Source organism: Thunnus thynnus, chromosome 8, assembly GCF_963924715.1.
Source record: "Thunnus thynnus chromosome 8, fThuThy2.1, whole genome shotgun sequence".
NCBI lineage: Eukaryota > Metazoa > Chordata > Actinopteri > Scombriformes > Scombridae > Thunnus > Thunnus thynnus.
The window spans coordinates 27,056,194-27,073,740 of record NC_089524.1 but is presented as its reverse complement, the minus strand read 5'-3'; the positions used below and the strand labels follow the sequence as shown (position 1 = coordinate 27,073,740).

Genomic DNA, 17,547 nt, shown 5'->3' with positions numbered 1-17,547 from the left:
CAGAAATGGGGGCAGTAATCATCAGGTCTCTATGGGGTGTTGTGCTCACAACAACCAACAACCAACTTTGATCTTGTCAACTAGCTTTGATGGATGACGCTGACTCATTTCAGACACCAACCGTGGCATAAATCTGCCATTGAAATGAATGCAAATGCATTTTTGCCATCTTGGCTAAAATCACGCCATTATTCAATTCAAATGTAAAGGCCCAACACGCCTTTTCAAGCCGAGGTTGCACACTGTGTGCCAAATTGAATATGCAAATGCAAAAGAAATTTAACACTTCAATTTCATTTTGCATCTCAGGTTTATGTTTATATTTACATTTTAAGCAAATGTAAAATAAGTTTTAACTTTTGTATTAAAATTTTGGTGGTAATGACATTTATATAAAACACACGTGTGGGATCTGGCTCAGCACTTAAAGGCGCTGTACACAACAGCAGTTCATTCAATATTTATGGTGCACAGTGGCGTAACGTTTGTTTGTTGTTTCATTTCTGATTTAGTAATTCTGTTTTATGTCCTGCTATGTGACTTGTATTATGCAGCGGTGGTTGTTTTATCTCAGTCGTGCATTTGCATTTTACTTGTTAAGAGGAATATGCAGTACATTAGGGTAGGCAACTGTCTGCACAAATACCAAGATGAGAACAAGAAGGGGGTTCTGACTAAATGCATGTGGATTTCTTTGAAGTGTTTAATAAAGAAAGAATATTATAGGCTCAGTTTGGAGTCACAGTACGGCAACATTGTTGGTTTTGTTCACGTCTGTTTCATTAGAGTGTCAACTTTTTCACCTTGAATTTGGCTGACTTGTTTTTGAAGTTGTAGTATACTGTAAATAAAGGTAAGGTAAAGTATACTGTAATAAAAGCTTAATTACATACACAGAATGCAACAGATTCAGAGCTTTGTTCATGAGGTCTGTTAAATTTGACAACTGCACTAAACTGAGACCTGGCTATGAGGAAATCAAGACAGATCAGAATATGACCTACAGGCTACAGCCTCATACTTTCCCACCCAGTTTCTCTGGCTGACATCATACTTGAGATGAATAAATTCAGTTCTCTTCCATAAGGCCCGTGTTTGACTTGATCCCAGCTCTCAAAGGAAAAATCACCCCACAGAGAAATATACGCACTCAACCAGTAACAGGCAGTGTTCATTGACATTCAGCTTGAGTCCTTAATCTAATTTAAAAGCAGGTTGCCTCAGGCTGAGTTAGTAAGTTTGAAGGCCCTATCAAAGTAATACAAATGGAGATCACTGGACGTGAGCGTCCTGATCTTAACAGTAAGCCAGAGAGATTTTGGTCTAGTTTCAATTAATCCATCATTTTAAAAAAGGTTAATTTAGTATTGTCAGCTTGTTATTTTGAACATTACAAATACACTGTGTTAAGTCTATTTACAGTAATGAACTGTACAAGAGGGTAATATTTCTGTCAAGGTTCGTGCCTTCATGGAAATGGGGACATATGTCTTGTCACGTCCTCTCCTGCTTTCCTCGTCCCCATTTATAGGCAGTAACACAGCTGTCACCTCCATCATATACGAGCGTGTGTCTGTGCGCAGTGATCTTGTTTTTGCCTTCAGGTGCTGCCATTCTGACAGATTATTGCCTTTCAAAGACTACAAATCATTCCTGGTGCCTTTCTGAATAGCATTAAATAATGTCTGCTGAAGCCTTTTCCACGAAACAACGCTGAGTGTGTGCAGAATGTCAGTGTGTGATAATACATAGGGGTCAAGCAGAAAAAGAGGGCAGGGGCTATTGTCTCAGCAGAGGTGGAGGGGCGGAGCGCTGCCTCCTCACAGTGTGGAAATATGACCTGAGGGCTCCTGCCAGCCCCCATGGGATCACATGTGACAGAAGAGCGCCACCTCCATATAAATCTCCTTCTTTATTGCTCTTTTCTTCCTCTCCTTCATCTCTCCCTTTTGCTCAATATGCAGTGTCCTCCAGAGGAGATAAAAATAAATCAAATGTTTATTGTCTAGCTGTGTCTCATTTGTTTTCCTCTCCCTCAAGTAGTTTTGTAGTTGTGTCTTTGAATGTGAAGGTTATTAAGAGTCAAAGGTCTACTCCAAATGTATTTTTTCATATTAAGCAGCAGTGCTTGTGGAAAACTGCTCTCCCTCTCCCTGTGGGCCATTTTGTCTATTTTTATATCAGACATGACAGATCCATCCGTTTGCTTTTGCCTCAAGAAAGGATACAGGAAAGTCTAATGTGAAGAAGGGCACTATTGTTTATAATCTCACTGAAGCAGATAAGGTTGGTTGTAAATGTATAAAACACTAAACCCATTAATAGCCACAACATTAACTCTTGTAAAGTAGGACTCTGTATCATTTTATCATCAACTGTATCATTGTATCATTAACTTTTGTATTAGTCTGATAAACAGTGCCCTGAATTAATTGCAGTACAGGCTACTGTTGCTGAAGAAAAAGTGAGATATCTTAAATCTGTTTGTTTTCACTAGAAAATGCTGGAAAATGTCACCACCAGATGTCCCTATTCACTCTCCGGTACTTGTTGAACTGATGTATATTGCAAAATAAGAATTAAAGTGTTCCTTAAAACGTAGGCCGCTAATTGATGCTTACTATATGCCCATGAGAAAGAGTAATACGTCAGCACCTCTCTTAACTGTATCTGATGTTTAGAAAACTGCAACCTAACAGAGTCTCCTTCTGAAATGTAACACAAAAAAAATCCAATATTATGGTGATAATTTGAATAGATGCCATTTACTGGAGTACCATAAGTATTGGCTTTAAGCTAAAACCATAACATATCCATGGGGCTGGCCATATATCGGAGAGGAAACCAAGTTATTTTCCACTCCGACCGGGAAAAGATGCTGCTCTTTGACACATCATTACACGATTCAGTTCACGCCCTTTTGACAACACTAGACGCAGACTTCAGGTGCGCCTCGGAAATTCCATAGTGAACGTCAGTAGACCCACTGTCTGGCTTTCAAGTACATTTATGCAGGTAATATGATAAATAAATGACCATACTTACATTGAGTATTTGTTTTTAGTGGTTAGTTTCCTCCATAATGGTATAATGACAAATGACAATCCTGTAATGCAGTGTCAGGACAGGACGACATCCTTTTGTTTGATTTCCCTGTTCAACAGTTGTGTTTTTGTAACTTAATATTTAATTATATCAATTTCTGACATTATCCACAACTTACTTACTGTTCAACTTACTGTATTTGCAGACGTTTGAGCTCAGATAATGTGCTGGTTGGTTCGTGTGTACTTTTCACACACCGTAATTTACTTCTTTCCCGACTGCTCTTGAAGCCCACATACTCCCTCCCCCTCTCCGCTTGTTTCCAGCAGCAGAGTCCCGCAGAACAGAATAACTAGCATGGCGCTCGGTGCACTCCCGTTCCCTCGCCGGTGTCCTTTTCGTGTTAGGTTTCCCTAAGCGTCTGACATAGGTATGTTTTTACTATACGTTGTACGCTTTTTAATGAAAGTCTGTCTTGTAAGAACAATAGTATTTGCCGGCTGAACACTCCAGATAAGTGGCTTGTAGATTTCTAGGTAGCTTGCTAACTAGTTAGTAACGTTAGCAAGGAGGCAAGAATTGGGAGATACGAGGCAACAAGAGGAGGAGTCCTGTTTTGGAAGAGGTAAGCAGGGCTGTATTTAGTGGGCGAAGTGTTTTTGAGTTTTAAATAAAATGCTTTTTGCCCGAGAAGTTATAAAAAATCATTTTTTGTCAAGTTTGGTTGTGGTAAAAACTTCTAAATGTTAGTCGGTTAAAAGGTGGCAACATTAAAGTAACATTACCCGCTCGCTAGCGGCTTGTCCCTGCTAGCAAATTTACTTAATTTTGCACATTGGTAGTTAAAATGTCTTGCATGTCTGAGAAAACACGACCGAGCTGAGTAGAGTGACTAAAAACTCACTGAAGTCACAGTACACGTTTTTCGTGCTGTGTTACGTAATATTGACATTTTTTTCTGGTGTAACGCTACACTGTTACAAGTTTGAAACACTGTGTGGATTTTACAATTGAAAACTCCTCCTGTGGTGTCAGCAGAGGACATGTTGGCTGATTTGTTTTTTTTTATCATTCTTAAAATAAAGTAAGTTGACTACATTCTTGGTAAATCCCCAAGCATGTTTTCGCTCTTGAAAGACAAATCACAGTCTTTCAGTCCAGCTCCATAGCTGTAGTTTTCTCTTTTCACTGCTGAACTAGCAAAAGTTCAGATCCAGGGATACAGGATCGCAGTTTACAGGTGTAGTTATCGGCTGTCGAGTAAATCAGATTATCTTGACCTTTAATCTCTTGTTCGTAGTAGTTTGTTTTTTTTACTAGTGTAGCTTCAGTATTAAATAACTATTTGCATAGAATAAAATAAATGTGGCGTCATTGTGTCAGTTTTTCAGTGGGGCAACTGAGATGTAACATTTTTTTTAAGCTCAACAGATGAAGCAACACTACACAGCTTCTGCCATATGTGATGTCTGTTGCATGCATACTATGACCTATTTCTTTTGTGCACAGTTGATTAATTTACATGTCTTGACCTTCTTTTCTAGCTGATGCCATGGCCATAGCCGAGGCATGGGAGTGACGTGACAGTACTGGTCCTGTATCAACCTTACCAGCATCATGTTTTTCTGCTGAGTTAGAGGCAGAACGCACAGAGAATGGACGAGTCAGTATTGTTGGATTTGCTTGAGTGCCCTGTTTGTCTGGAGCGGTTAGATGCCTCGGCGAAGGTTCTTCCCTGTCAGCACACCTTCTGCCGCCGATGTCTCCAAGGCATCCTAGGCTCTCGTGGAGAGTTGCGATGCCCAGAGTGCCGGACGTTGGTGGAGTGTGCTGTGGATGAGCTCCCCAGCAACATCCTCCTTGTGCGCCTGCTGGATGGCATCAAGCAAAGACCTCGAAGGGCTGGTCCTGGGGCAGGAGTCTGCACAAATGGTACATCTGGAGCCGTGGCCAGGGCACACAGCAGTGGGACCAGGGACCAGGGCACACCAGGAGCACAACCCCAGCGAGCTCAAGCCAAGAGCACCCTTGTGCGGGTTAGTATACTCACTGTGACTGAACATGGATCAGTGAGCATGAATCTGTGTTTCCCATTGTTGGTCAAGCTGAAACAAAACAGTGAAAATCTGTGTGGATTAAAAGCAGCATGTTGCATTACTGGCTCTCTAATCTTTGCTGCGGATTAACTGTTATCATGGTGATCCAAAAGCCAGCCAGTTGACTAACAGCCCAACATTGCTAATGGCAGTGAATGAGAGCAGTTAATAGTAGAGCCAGCAAATGATTCTGCTCTCTGCGCCAAGTGCAGCTGGGCTTTTCCCGTAAGGAGGTTTCTCAGTTCTTTCATAATTGCTGACATTGTCACATGCCAAAGTCTTTCTTGCACTTGAGATCCCTGCCGTAGTGCTGCTGGTCAATGTATATGAGAAATGCAGGGTGCAACTACAGGGTGGTTGTATTATCTGCAGTACTGAAAGTGTACTTAGAGGCTGAAGAAAAATGTGAAATGCTAGGAGTCTGTGTTTCAGCAGAATAATTCAAACAGATGAAAGAGAGATGAGCTTATAAAAACAAGGAGTAGTTTACGCTTTCTATAAGCCCATGGAGACACAGGTTAATAGTAATACAACAGTATTTTTGTTCCTTAATGGTTACATGGAACACAAGATGAAACCAGATTGAAGCCAACAGATGTCATGGCAATCCTTTAGTGTGTTCATGCTATTTTAATGTAATTTATTGGATCTGTGCCTCTAAAAAAAAAAAAAAAAAAAAAAAAAAAAAGTGCTTTATTTCTTGATTATTTACACTCCTCTCTGGGAAAGTCAATCGCCAGCCCTCTTTTTGCAAGACATTATTGGTCACATTATGTTTTATGACTGGTTTACTTTGAAAGTTATTGAAATCTGGGATTACTGTTTTTTTCTATTCTGTTGTGTACCCACTAACTGCTGCTGTTTATAAGTCATAAAACTCAAAGCCACATTTGTGTGTGAATGTGCTACTTTCTCTGAGCTGCCCAGACTAATTGTTATGGAAATAAAGTATTTCATTCAAATACATTCAAAACTTTCAAAATATATTAAGCAACAGTAAAAAAACAAAACAAAACAAAAAACTGTCATCTCTTTACATCACAGTTAATAGGATGGCTTTAAGATATATTATTGTATTATATTATATTTGTATTTATTACACATTGAAAACCTGGCTCCAAAAAAAGAGAGCAAAAAAATGTGGAAGACCTGTGGGCCCCTCTCTGAGCAGCTCTGGTCTCCACGAAGGGAGGATAGGGTAGATGAAAAGATGTCAAGGTCCTGTGTAGAATCATTGGAATGTCAAGGCGCTGATAATGTATCTGCCGAGCCATGCAGGTACGAAGATCAGAGACCTTGCTGTAAATCGCTACCGGGGACCCGCCTCATTTGCCATAGTATCACTTCAGAAGATTTGTGCTCATTTCAAAAGCTGTTTGTGCATTGTGGAATTCCCCTCAATTCTGAAAAGCCTGTTCAGTGGAGATAAAGAGGTAGACACTTGAAACTAGCACAGTATTTCACCTCTCTTATGTTTTTGAGATTGACAGTCAATTATAGTTCCTCAGTCTGGGCAAGGTAGAATGCTCTCCCATACACACTATAGGAAAGTGTTGTGTGTGAGTGTGTATAATCAAAACCTTATTTTCCTTGTATTCCAACTATTTTGTAGAAAGTCATGTTACTGACTAATGGTGTCTTTCGAGTCTTTCCTGCCGCCCAAAGGCATTCTGCTAATGACAGAGAACAAGAAAAGACATGGCTGTGCAGGTGTAACATTTTCAGAACATAAAAGGCAGAGATCAAAGCTCTTGCTGATGGCCCGGCCTGATCCCTGGCCAGTGCTCCATGGGGACTGAACGCTTCACTGCCCCTGGGTGACACCCTCACTCCCACTTCTTTATTGTCCAGCGTTGTCTGTCCCCCGATATTTGTGGTAACTCAAGGTTTGAACCAGTTCCTCTGGTGCTGTGCCCCTGTTCAAGCAAAGCTCCACCTCTGATTCTTATATTGCCAGAGAATGGCTGGGAGGGGAGAGTGCTGGGGATTGCCTGACAGATGCACAACAGGGTTTTGTCTTGGGTCCCCTCTGATCTTACAGAGTGACCGACACACATGGAGTGGCCAAGAGAGATTGTGTGTGTGTTCGTGTGTGTGTGTGTGTGTGTGTGTGTGGATGACTACCAGTAACAGAAGCTGATGAGTGTTAAGTGAAGGTGTCAGGACCAAAAGGGACAAATGTTTAGTGAGTAACCTTGCACAGTCAGCTTTCTGCCCCTCCTCTTACTATCTCCAGGGTTGCAGCAGTTGTTTGACACTCGGCCCTGGCATTTTCTTTGATGGTAGGGAATGAAAAGGCTTGTCTTGAATGTCGAGCTGTGGTTGTCTGGCCCTTCACAGTCAGGTTGATGACTCACCTCCATGGTGCTCCGTTACACGAATGTTTTTTCTTCCTCTTGCCCTTATTGACTCATATAACACAGTATTTTGTTCGCACAGATTGGGAACAGACACCTCAGTGGTATTTCTGCGTGAGTGAGTAAAGCCATTGGAGCTGTCTGGAAGTCAAAGGTCAGGGTTCAGGAGTCATGGTAGTCAGGGGTCGGAGCCAACGAGGGAGAGGAATTAGAAAGAGATTTCCCTGGATGTCTTCAGTTATCATTACAGTCCTCTGGAGAGTTGAGCCTGTACTCCCACAGACTTCAAACACAGCTTCTTATATGATTGTTTCTGCCTTTGTCATAAAAGCTTTAGTGTTCATTTTATTGTTGATGTGCATTAGCCATAGTTAGGTTACATCTAGTGCCCTAATATGTAAAATAATCGTTATGTGATGAGGCTTAAATTTACAATCATTTCAGCCAACTACCTATTGAATGCAAGTGTGTTTTGCTATGTGTCTGCTCAGGTTTGTCTGTCTCTTTATGTGTTTAGGTAATGGGAAATGAGAAACTATTCTCTGCTAAGCTCTTGGGGATGTAATTAGGTCATTCTCTTCTTGGGTAATGAGAGCTTTATACAAGGAAAGTTTTATTTTTCTTTTTATAGGCCTCTTACACTTGATAGCCCCTTCCTTGTGCCATTATTTCTCATTATCTTCAAATCCATTGAATCGATTCTCAACAAACAGGAAGCAAAACACAGCCTATTTTGGTATTATTTGCTGGTGATTGATTAAAGTTGTCTTGAACAAAATGTTTTTGTTCCCAGTTATTTTTATAGTAAGATTGTGGTGTGTTTTGTCCTATCACTTTGTAGTTGATTTATTTCTTCAGAGAAAAAGAATGTTGTTTATGGGTTCCTTATGCAGAGGTATCTCATTAAAATTCCTGTGCACCTCCCTCGTCTGAGGTCGATGAGTCACGCTGGCCCTCTTTGATGACATCATATTGTTGTTGAAGCCTTTCCTCTTGGCCGGCTGGCTGACCTCTGCCTGTGTGACAGAACCCCGTCATTACACCCTCACACTGCCCACATACTGGCAAACACATACTTACTGCTTTCCACTGGGAATTTTTTAAGAGGGCTTTGGTCTATTCATTCCTGCTCTCTCAACACACTCACACTTTTCTTTTGCCTCCTCTGTATTTCCCACGGAGGGCCACAAGTAACCGTGACCTTCTGGACAGTGCTTGTCAGGGATTTTGGAGCCACCTGTAATTTTCTCTTATGAGACACAGACACAGGCTGTATTTTTCTCCCATATTTCTGCTGTGTACCTCCTCCCTCCCTGCTGTCTAAATCCAGGCTGGAGCCTGTTAAAGGTCTAATGAGATTAGAGTTTATTAGACAGTGAGTCGGCACAGCTCCCCGTTCTCCTCTTACTGCTGACTGCTGACTCTCATTCTGAGGAAACAAAACACTTGTTATTTAGTGTAGCTTGTGCGCCTGTGTCTCTGGTTGCCACTATGTATTTTCTCACACTTATCTAATACACCTAAAGTCAGTTTGTTTCTTGTTGACAAGTGCTGTTTTTTCAGTGCCATATTTGTAAATTACATTTTAAATGCATGGCATGGATTGTGTTGTTGTCAAAAATATCTAGAAAGCGGAAAATAGAGGGATTTTCACACTATATCCATTCCCTATACTGCTCATTCTATTCAGGCTGAAGGTTGAGTGGCACCTATCCCATCATGCATTGGGCAAGAGGAGGTGTATCTGGACAGGTTGGCACTTGTACTGATAACATACATAGACAAACGCATTCATCATCACTTTAACACCTATTCGCAATTCTCACACATTCTCACTTTACCATCCCAACCATGTTTCCGAAAACATACAGTGAATGAGCAAGAGGTTGGTTATGCTGTGGGAAATGACTGTCCTCCATGTATGAGTTAACATAATTCCCAAGGAGAAGTTCAAAAGACCAAATCATGTAATTTTTAGGTGCAGCCATGGTTGCCTCCTCATTGTAGGGTAACACTGCCCTCTTGATGAAGGGTGTGTGGTTGTCTTTGTCTTTTTTGTCCTTCAAGATTTTCTAGCCCAAACACAAAGAGAAAAGACTTGACTTGTATTGTTCAGACTCCTTTTAACCTCTTTCCCCAGACAGAGAAGGATGTTTTGCGTTAGTGTGTGTGTCTCAGAGGAATGCCATGAGAAGTTGCAGGTCACTGTTTCTCCTCAAAACATTGGGCTTGTCTCATCTCGTCCCACTTGCCAGCTCACATTCGCCTTCAGTAAACCTTCTTAAAGTATCAACATGTATTTATGTGTATTTTCTGTCTGTTCTTTTCTGTAAGACATGCCGTTCTTTGACTCACAAGTCAATGTGGTGATTTGAAAGGATATTAGAGGTCTGTGTCATATGCATAAATAAGTCCTGTGGTTGTGTTGATAATCATGCATGCAGTGACATGCCTCTGCACCTGACAGCCCCTGGGCAGACTCTGCTGTGGCGGTTGTATCTTGTTGCAAGACATCTTTTCATATTAAGACAAAGTACAAGCCACCTGACCATCATTTTCTGGACAGTTTGAACTGTCTAGCTCCCTATGTGAACTGGTGATTACATTCAACCTCATTGTGTACGGTTTTTTTTTATAACGAAGATGGGTAAATGTTTGTTGTCATTTCCAGGGGGTTTAACACTAAACTCTGGGTGGTCCACCAACCAAAAATGCCATATTTGCCAATGGACTACACCCCCCCCGCTTCTTCCGTCCATGTCTCAACTCCTGCCAAGTCTGTCAGCATGACAATAGTAAGGGAAGCAGCCATGACCTTACTTACCACAGTGCTATCACACCTGTGGGGGCCAACAAAAGCCTTTTTAGCACTCGTTTTACGTGTGTGGTCCAGTGGACAGGGCTCCTTGAGAAAAATATATTGTTGAAATATCAACAGTTTGTTTTACAGCCCACTTTCAGCATTCATGTAGTCGTATAATAATGCAATTTATACCAGTAATTCCAGTCATTTTAGGTCAACTAGTGTCCTAGTCTGTGTGGTATACCCTGACAACAAATTGTTTTCAGTGGAAATGATTCTTTTGACTGTTTTGTCAGCTGTTTGACAACATGTCTCCCATTGTGTCCTTCCCCTATTCCCAAGGTGCCCCTAATACCTGCCTAGCCTTAACAGAGCAGTTTGACCTCTCACCCTGTGTTGTTATTGGTGGACCAGGGTTGGTCATCCATGGGCCGTTTGACTGCTGGCATGTTAAGTGTTTAGTTCCCATCCCTAAGGCAGAATCATGATTTGCGGGGAGTTTTCGTTTTCAGTTGTTTGACCTCTGACCCAGGAGCTATTACTGGCGCTTGATACATCTTCAAGCAGCAGTGACTACCTCTGGCTCACCTTGCTGCTCCATAAGAGATGTGTGGTCCCGGCGCTCCCTTGAGAGATGGGGAAAAGAATGATTCTCTCAAATATTTTAAAAGTTTTCTTCAGATTTCAGGACTTCTTCTGTAAGCCTTGTGTGTTTGCTGTTCTGCTATGTGCTGAAAAGTTTCCTGTTTTTCTTTGAGGCCCAAAGGTGCAGTTAATCTGCGTTTGTCCCCTGAATGACATCTTCGTTCTAGCTGTGAGAAGGCAGTGGGGTATCCAGTACTAAGTCCAGGGGATGAAGTACTGCGCTCCATCATTCAAAGTGATAATGTATTATTTTGTATATGTTCTCTAATAAGAACGGTATGAATGTTACTGTCCATCCACATCTGATGCACCATGGGTTGCCATAACATTCTCATCTGCAGGCAGAACAGTAGTCATTATCAGTAGAGACTTTGGAAACTATAGACTGCTCCCTAAAGCATACGTTTTTAGTTGAGGTTGTTTGTCAAGACTGATTTGGAGGTAAACAAGTGCTACTAAAGTGATGTGAGAGACTAAATTGCAAGATCCTTAGTCCAAATGTCTTATCATTCCAGTCGTACAAGAAATGTCTCTTTTCCTATACAGATTAGGAATAATAAGAAATAATCAGTATTTCATTTTGGAAGACAGTGACACAAAACCAGGCTGCAGAAAGCCTGTGTTCTCAGTTACTCCCCATGTGTAGGGTCTCTCTTGCTGACAGCATTTGATTAATTATTGATGTTGATTTGAATAGGGGAAAGTACTGACTAAAGACTTGGGGTTGGGGAGGCTTTCAGTGATAATATGCTTTCAGCACACACAAGTACTAACTAGAGAATAACATCCCCACTCATATCCCCATCATAACTGTTCTGATTATAGGCAAATGTACTTTGAGCCCATTTGTTTTACACAAACACACATCTAGCCTTCTGTGACTTTGGCCTGGGGAAGCCAGGGCAATGTTTGTTTTAATGAGTCACAGACTGATTTTAGATCCATGAGGGCTCATTACACAGTGCACACCCACAAAAACACAGGTGTGTAGTCAGTACACAAACAGACCCGTGACCACATTATGTTGAAATGTCAGTGCAGGTTTAAGCCAACCAGCTTGTATTTCTATTGATAGGAAGGTGTGGTCTCATGCTGATAATATCATGGGGAGGCTCATTAGTTCCCATGTAAATAGACATCCTGATTTGTTTTAGAGGCATCAACACCTGTCTCTCTTTTCTTCCTCTTAATCCTCTTAATGGTATTACTGTGGGCTGAGTAATCACAGCAACCTGGGATTTTTGAAATGTTGGTCTGTGCCAGCAGAATTGTCTGCTTGTCAAATGTTCCTGGTCTTATGAGCTCTGCCCATGAATTTGCCTCTAATGGCCACGTTGGTCATTAGAGGCAAATTCATGACGAGTGAAAATGAGTCCAAAGCGTCTTCCGATGTTTTTATTGCAGAAACAGAATATGTCAAGCTGCCCAGTACCACTGTCACAGATGACAAGGAGCTCAAACAGACAAACAGGCAGTCTTATAACTGTTAACAGCTAGAGAAAATAAGTGCCAGGGGGGCATCTTATGTTCAGGCCAATACGGTACTAGCACTATGCTGTACCACATAAAGCACAAGGACCTGGCTGCCATGTCCGAGGATGGTTCGCAGTCGCACCCAAAGGTCACGTCGCTGCTAGTCAGGGGGAGAAAGTGTGATGCGTGCCAGTCCATGGCCATCACCTAGTTGGTGTGCTGAATAATTGAGACCAGTATACTTCCAATCAGTGTGGGCGAGGGATTGAGCCCAAGTACGTTATGCCATTTACTAGAGCTACTGTGATGAAAGGCATTGAAAAACACTTTGAGGAGAAGAAGGATGAGCTAAAAGTCAAGCTAGCCAGGGCAGACAAGCTAGCTCTGACCACTTACTGCGGGACAGCTCTCACAAACAAAGTTACCAGTTAATGGGTGTCGGTCTGTCGAAAGCAAAATTAACCGAAACTGACATCCCCAATTCCCTGCAAATACTCATTTTCTTCTATACTCATATCACTGAGAATATAATTTGGCTTGCCCTGTTTTACATTCGATTCATTACTGTAAAGAAAATCTGAGCTGTACTCTCCAAGCAAAAACCTGAAGCTTTTGTCAAAACAAGACTGACATGAATTAGTTAAAACTGAGAAGTTTAATAATGTAACCTTTGCAGAGGAACAAGAATCTAATGAGGGCCCCCAACTCTGAGTTCCTCAGATTTCCTCTTTGACACTCTCGCTTCAGTACGTGATGCCTCACTAAACATTCAGTGGAGTTAAAGAAAAGCTAGCAGCTACATGTTACATCTGGGTTGAGTCGAGGGTGGAATGGACAAACACACTCACACTTTCTTAAGAAAGTGAAAAATGGTCAGTGCTGTGCAGCTTCTTGAGTCTGAGAACAGATGCAGTGTTTGTGCCTTGGCCCTTTGCCAGCACTGTGTCAATATCCTGGCTTTGTTTGTCCACTGTAGAGGCGTAGAAATACCAGCCAATGCAAGCAAATGTTCTTCATTTGCCCACTGGTCTGACACGCAACACTGGACAATTGAGAGATAAGCAGGCATATGAGAAACAGTCAGACACTTAATAAAGATAACTGAGGGACAACATAGTAGTAGAGGCTATAGCAGGTTTTGTTTGAGGTTCGGCAGCCTACAGAGTCTTGTCCAGTTCCTTGTCAAATTTCCCCTCGACTTCCAACACTGCGTAAATCGAAGTCAGCCCAAGCAGAGCAGGTGGCTCGCACTGAATGACTAAGAGGAACAAAAGGCCACAGACACTGCACGCTTTCACCAGCACAGTGGAGAGTAATGTGAGGAAATGCTTAGTATTCAGCTCATATTGACTGGTACTCAATACACAGATACTGTGACATTTGTGAACCAATCCCTCTGTAGCTTGGATACAAGCTAAGTTCTTACGTGCAGCACTTCTTAGTGCTAATCCAGCACTGAAATAATACTTTTTACCCAAATATTCTATTGATTAGTGAGGTATTCACTCACCTGTTTCCACTGGTTGTACATGAAAACTTTTTCATTGCAATAGCATTACAGTCCTTTTGTCCAGTGTATTTAAATAGTTCTACAGTGTAATCAGATGTTTGGTAATTCAAAGAGTGTTAGAAATAAATACTATGTGGACAATGTCCGCTACCATGCTTATACATTTTGCATTTGTTTGACTGTTTTCTTGATGCTTAAAAACTATTTGGAATATGTATCAAATGATAGTTATCATTGGCTCATCAACTATGTACCCTAGTTCTTGCCTGCCCGAATTGTTCTTGTTTTACTAAATTAGTCAGGGTTGTTTACCCAATGTCTGTGTCATAGAACGATGATATAGGTCCAGGATGTCATGCCTTGCCTCCTCTGCCTGCTTCATTTTCTTTTCAGTCTTTTGATGTGACAATGTTTCTCTGCCCTTCTCTTTCTAGCTTGTATCTTGCTTCCTTGCTCGCTCTGTCTGCTCTGAAATGTGAGTGGGTTCCTGTGAGAGCAATTGTTAAGCCCAGTGTATGAACTGGCACAGAGTTAAAGAGTTCTGTTCAAGCAGACTGGGTGATCCCCAGGCCACCCAGAACCAGCCTTTACCCTCATCTGAGGCCAGCCAGGTAAAGAAACCAGCACATACACATTAGGCTGCACAAAGAAATCATGTGCCAGTTCATGTGTTAGGGGTTTCGTGTAATTGCATTTTCACAGTAGAACCTACACATACACCCAAACACACGAGAGCTTCATGAAAACCGTATGTGTGACAGCTCTACAGTGTGTGCAAACGCTCTCCCATAAATCCATACTCCCTTCCTGCTAAAATGCTTTCTTTCTGATGATTAATCTGTAGCTTACTTAGTGCACTTGGCTCAGACATGTCTTGATTGTATATCCATGTGTTGAATGTTTTTATAGACCCCACCACCAACTCCACCTATCTCTTTAGACAGAAATCTCAATGTACTTCCCGGTTTTGCACATGGCAGCCTTAAAGGGCCTGTACCTCAACTGGCTTTGATCATGGTCTAGCACCCACATTCCCATGAGCCCCCCAGGCTACAGCTTAAGGTCAGGAACTGGCAGTAAAACTGTAGATTGCTGGGGTCAGTGAGTGGTTTAGTAACTGGCACTCAGGAGAAGAAAACATTGTCTCTCTTGGTATAGAAGTATTAGACTAAGTGAGAGATGCTGTCACTGGCCTGGGAAATGGATGAACATGAGGAGGAACAGGAGGAGAGTTTCGAGGGCTTTCGGAAACTTCCTGTTCTTCTCACATGTGATCCGGGCTTCCATCTGGCCTCCAGACTGTTCTCTTTTTGTGCCTGTACACTAATGTGGAACCTCATTTGCTAATATGTAGTGAGGGGAAACAAACAAGCACAGTGAGTTGTCATACGGTGAAGGTCTTGGAAAGCTTGAATGGATTATTGCCTCTTTCTGACTTTACGTAATGCAGTCAAGAAGATAAATGGTTCCCACAACACTAGGGCTGAGCATTTCTTAGATTTTATGGGTTCTGATTTCTGCTTGTTTTCGATTATGGAAACCTGGCTGGAAGTCACATTTCAGTAAGAAATGAAACAACAATAATGAAAAAGCAAACCAACTATATTTTCAAAAGATTCAGGCCATGTTCAGACTAGGCTTGCCACAGTAGTTGTTGTTACCGGTGTTACACAGTGTTCGGGCATACATTGATTACATTGCTTGCCCACTGTCCCCACCGTTGTTTTGCTTTTTAAAACCCATTTAGTTCACTTTCCAAGTCCAAGTATTTTTGTCATTGTATAAAACAACAAAATGGCGAAGCCACATAGTGCAGAAATATGATAAAAGTGGTAATAAAAATAGAAGAAAATATTGTATCTACACTGTGTGGGAGAGCTCGAAGCTGCTGCGTCTGTGTGCGCCGCCATCTTCCACCACATCATGTATCAGCGCCCACATTCATCAAATAATAAAACTTTTAATTTGTAAAATACTAAGCATATTATCAATACTTACTTGGACGACAGATGCTACAGTTATAAACTGAAAGTGTCTGCTCCGTGACCGTCCACAGCAGCAGATTTGCAGTACACAACAGCAGAGTGAGACGTCTGTCCTCCCTCTCTGTTGTAAACACACGTAGCTGTTAGTGAGCAGCTGCTTTCGTCACCTCGGGTCTCGGTTAGGGATGCACGATATTGGACTTTTTGCCGATATCTGATATGCTGATATTTCCAACTCATTGTGGCTGATTGCCAATGCCGATACCGATATATGCACATATTTTTTCCAGCTGGCTGAGGAGACTATTATGCATGCAAGCATCAATTGTACTAAGTATGGTCAAGAAAGACAATATATGAAGGAAGAACGAAGGAAGACTGGAGGTCAGGAGCTCAGCGTTAAAACTTTAATGAAGTTATCATATCGGCCTCTCATAATCAGCAGAATTCACCGATGCCGATATTTCATTTTAGAGCTTTTATCGGCAGATACCGATGACGTGCCGATAATATTGTACATCCCTAGTCTCGGTGCTTGTTTTCTGCAGAAACTCTCCCGCTCTCTGCCTGCTCAGCCTGTTCTCAGTATGTCTCTCTCCGGATGGCAGACAGGGGCTCTGGTTCTGGTTCTAAGCGGTGGTTGTCCTCTGGTTCGTCCCTGTGTCTGTGTGTGATGCAGCCCGGCTGTACACAGAGGACATCGCGCTGGCAGCAGCAGCCTGAAGCCTGCCGTCACTAACTCATAAGTAAGGGGGAGATCTAAACTAAAAATCAAAAGTTACAGATCAAAGTAAGAGCTCTACAGATATTGAGTATCATTGATGAATATCTTATCTTGTAAAATGTCCGGTGTAACCCGTAACACCAGTGTTGTCACAAGTTTATTAACCGGTGGGAAAATTTCTGCACCATGGCATCCCTAGTTCAGACCAACAATTGCACTGCATCAAAAATGTAGCCTCCTCATTAAATTCAAATAACCATTAGCATGCTGAGTGTGGTCCAACAAAAAAAACATGCAAGGTTGTCAGGCAAAGTTGATCCTCACCCAATAACCAAATGGAAATGTCAGTTGTTTGCCCAGTCCAATGAAATTAGTATCCGACAAATGGAGGTAATTTATCACATTGATGCACAAATCCTGTAAATCTAATAATGCCATGCAACAATTATAATTTCATTGATTTACAATATTTCTCGCAGAGATGACTATGGGATGATTATTGGAATAGTTGGGTATGTAATGCACATTTTGAACGTTCACAGCTTTACACTTGTTTTTAGTTGGGTTTAACACTTTATATTCTTGAGCATAATGAATTAATTTGCTTGGGTACATTCTCTATACCATGCTGCGGTAAAGGTTTTTTCATGTTAGAAGAATTTCCTCCTTTGCATGAAATATTTTTAAGTGATTAGTGAGCTTTAGAGGTCCTGCTAGGTGGATTTTGTTACCTTCGGACAGTGCCTGGTTAGCTGTTTTTCCCCAGTTTCTATACACATGCTAAGATAAACCGCTCCTAGCTTGAGTCTTATGTTTAACACGCAGACATAAGAATGGTATTGATCTTCTCATCTAACTCCTAGCAAGAAAGCGAATAAGCGTCCTTCACAAAATGTGTAATTATTTCTT

General features: G+C 41.6%; 1 protein-coding gene across 3 annotated transcripts in view; it reads left to right on the top strand.

The window, feature by feature from the left end:
* Nucleotides 1-3,368: 3,368 nt before the first annotated feature.
* sh3rf1 (SH3 domain containing ring finger 1) overlaps nt 3,369-17,547 on the top strand; it is a 32,733-nt gene continuing 18,554 nt past the window's right edge. For 2 of the 3 annotated variants that reach the window (XM_067597648.1, XM_067597646.1), the window contains exons 1-2: nt 3,370-3,670; nt 4,590-5,081. In XM_067597648.1, coding sequence (XP_067453749.1) covers nt 4,701-5,081 — 381 coding nt within the window. In that variant the 5' untranslated portion in view covers nt 3,370-3,670; nt 4,590-4,700. Of the gene's footprint in view, nt 3,671-4,589; nt 5,082-17,547 lie in introns of all 3 variants that reach the window. The other variant, XM_067597647.1, reaches the window with a different exon arrangement.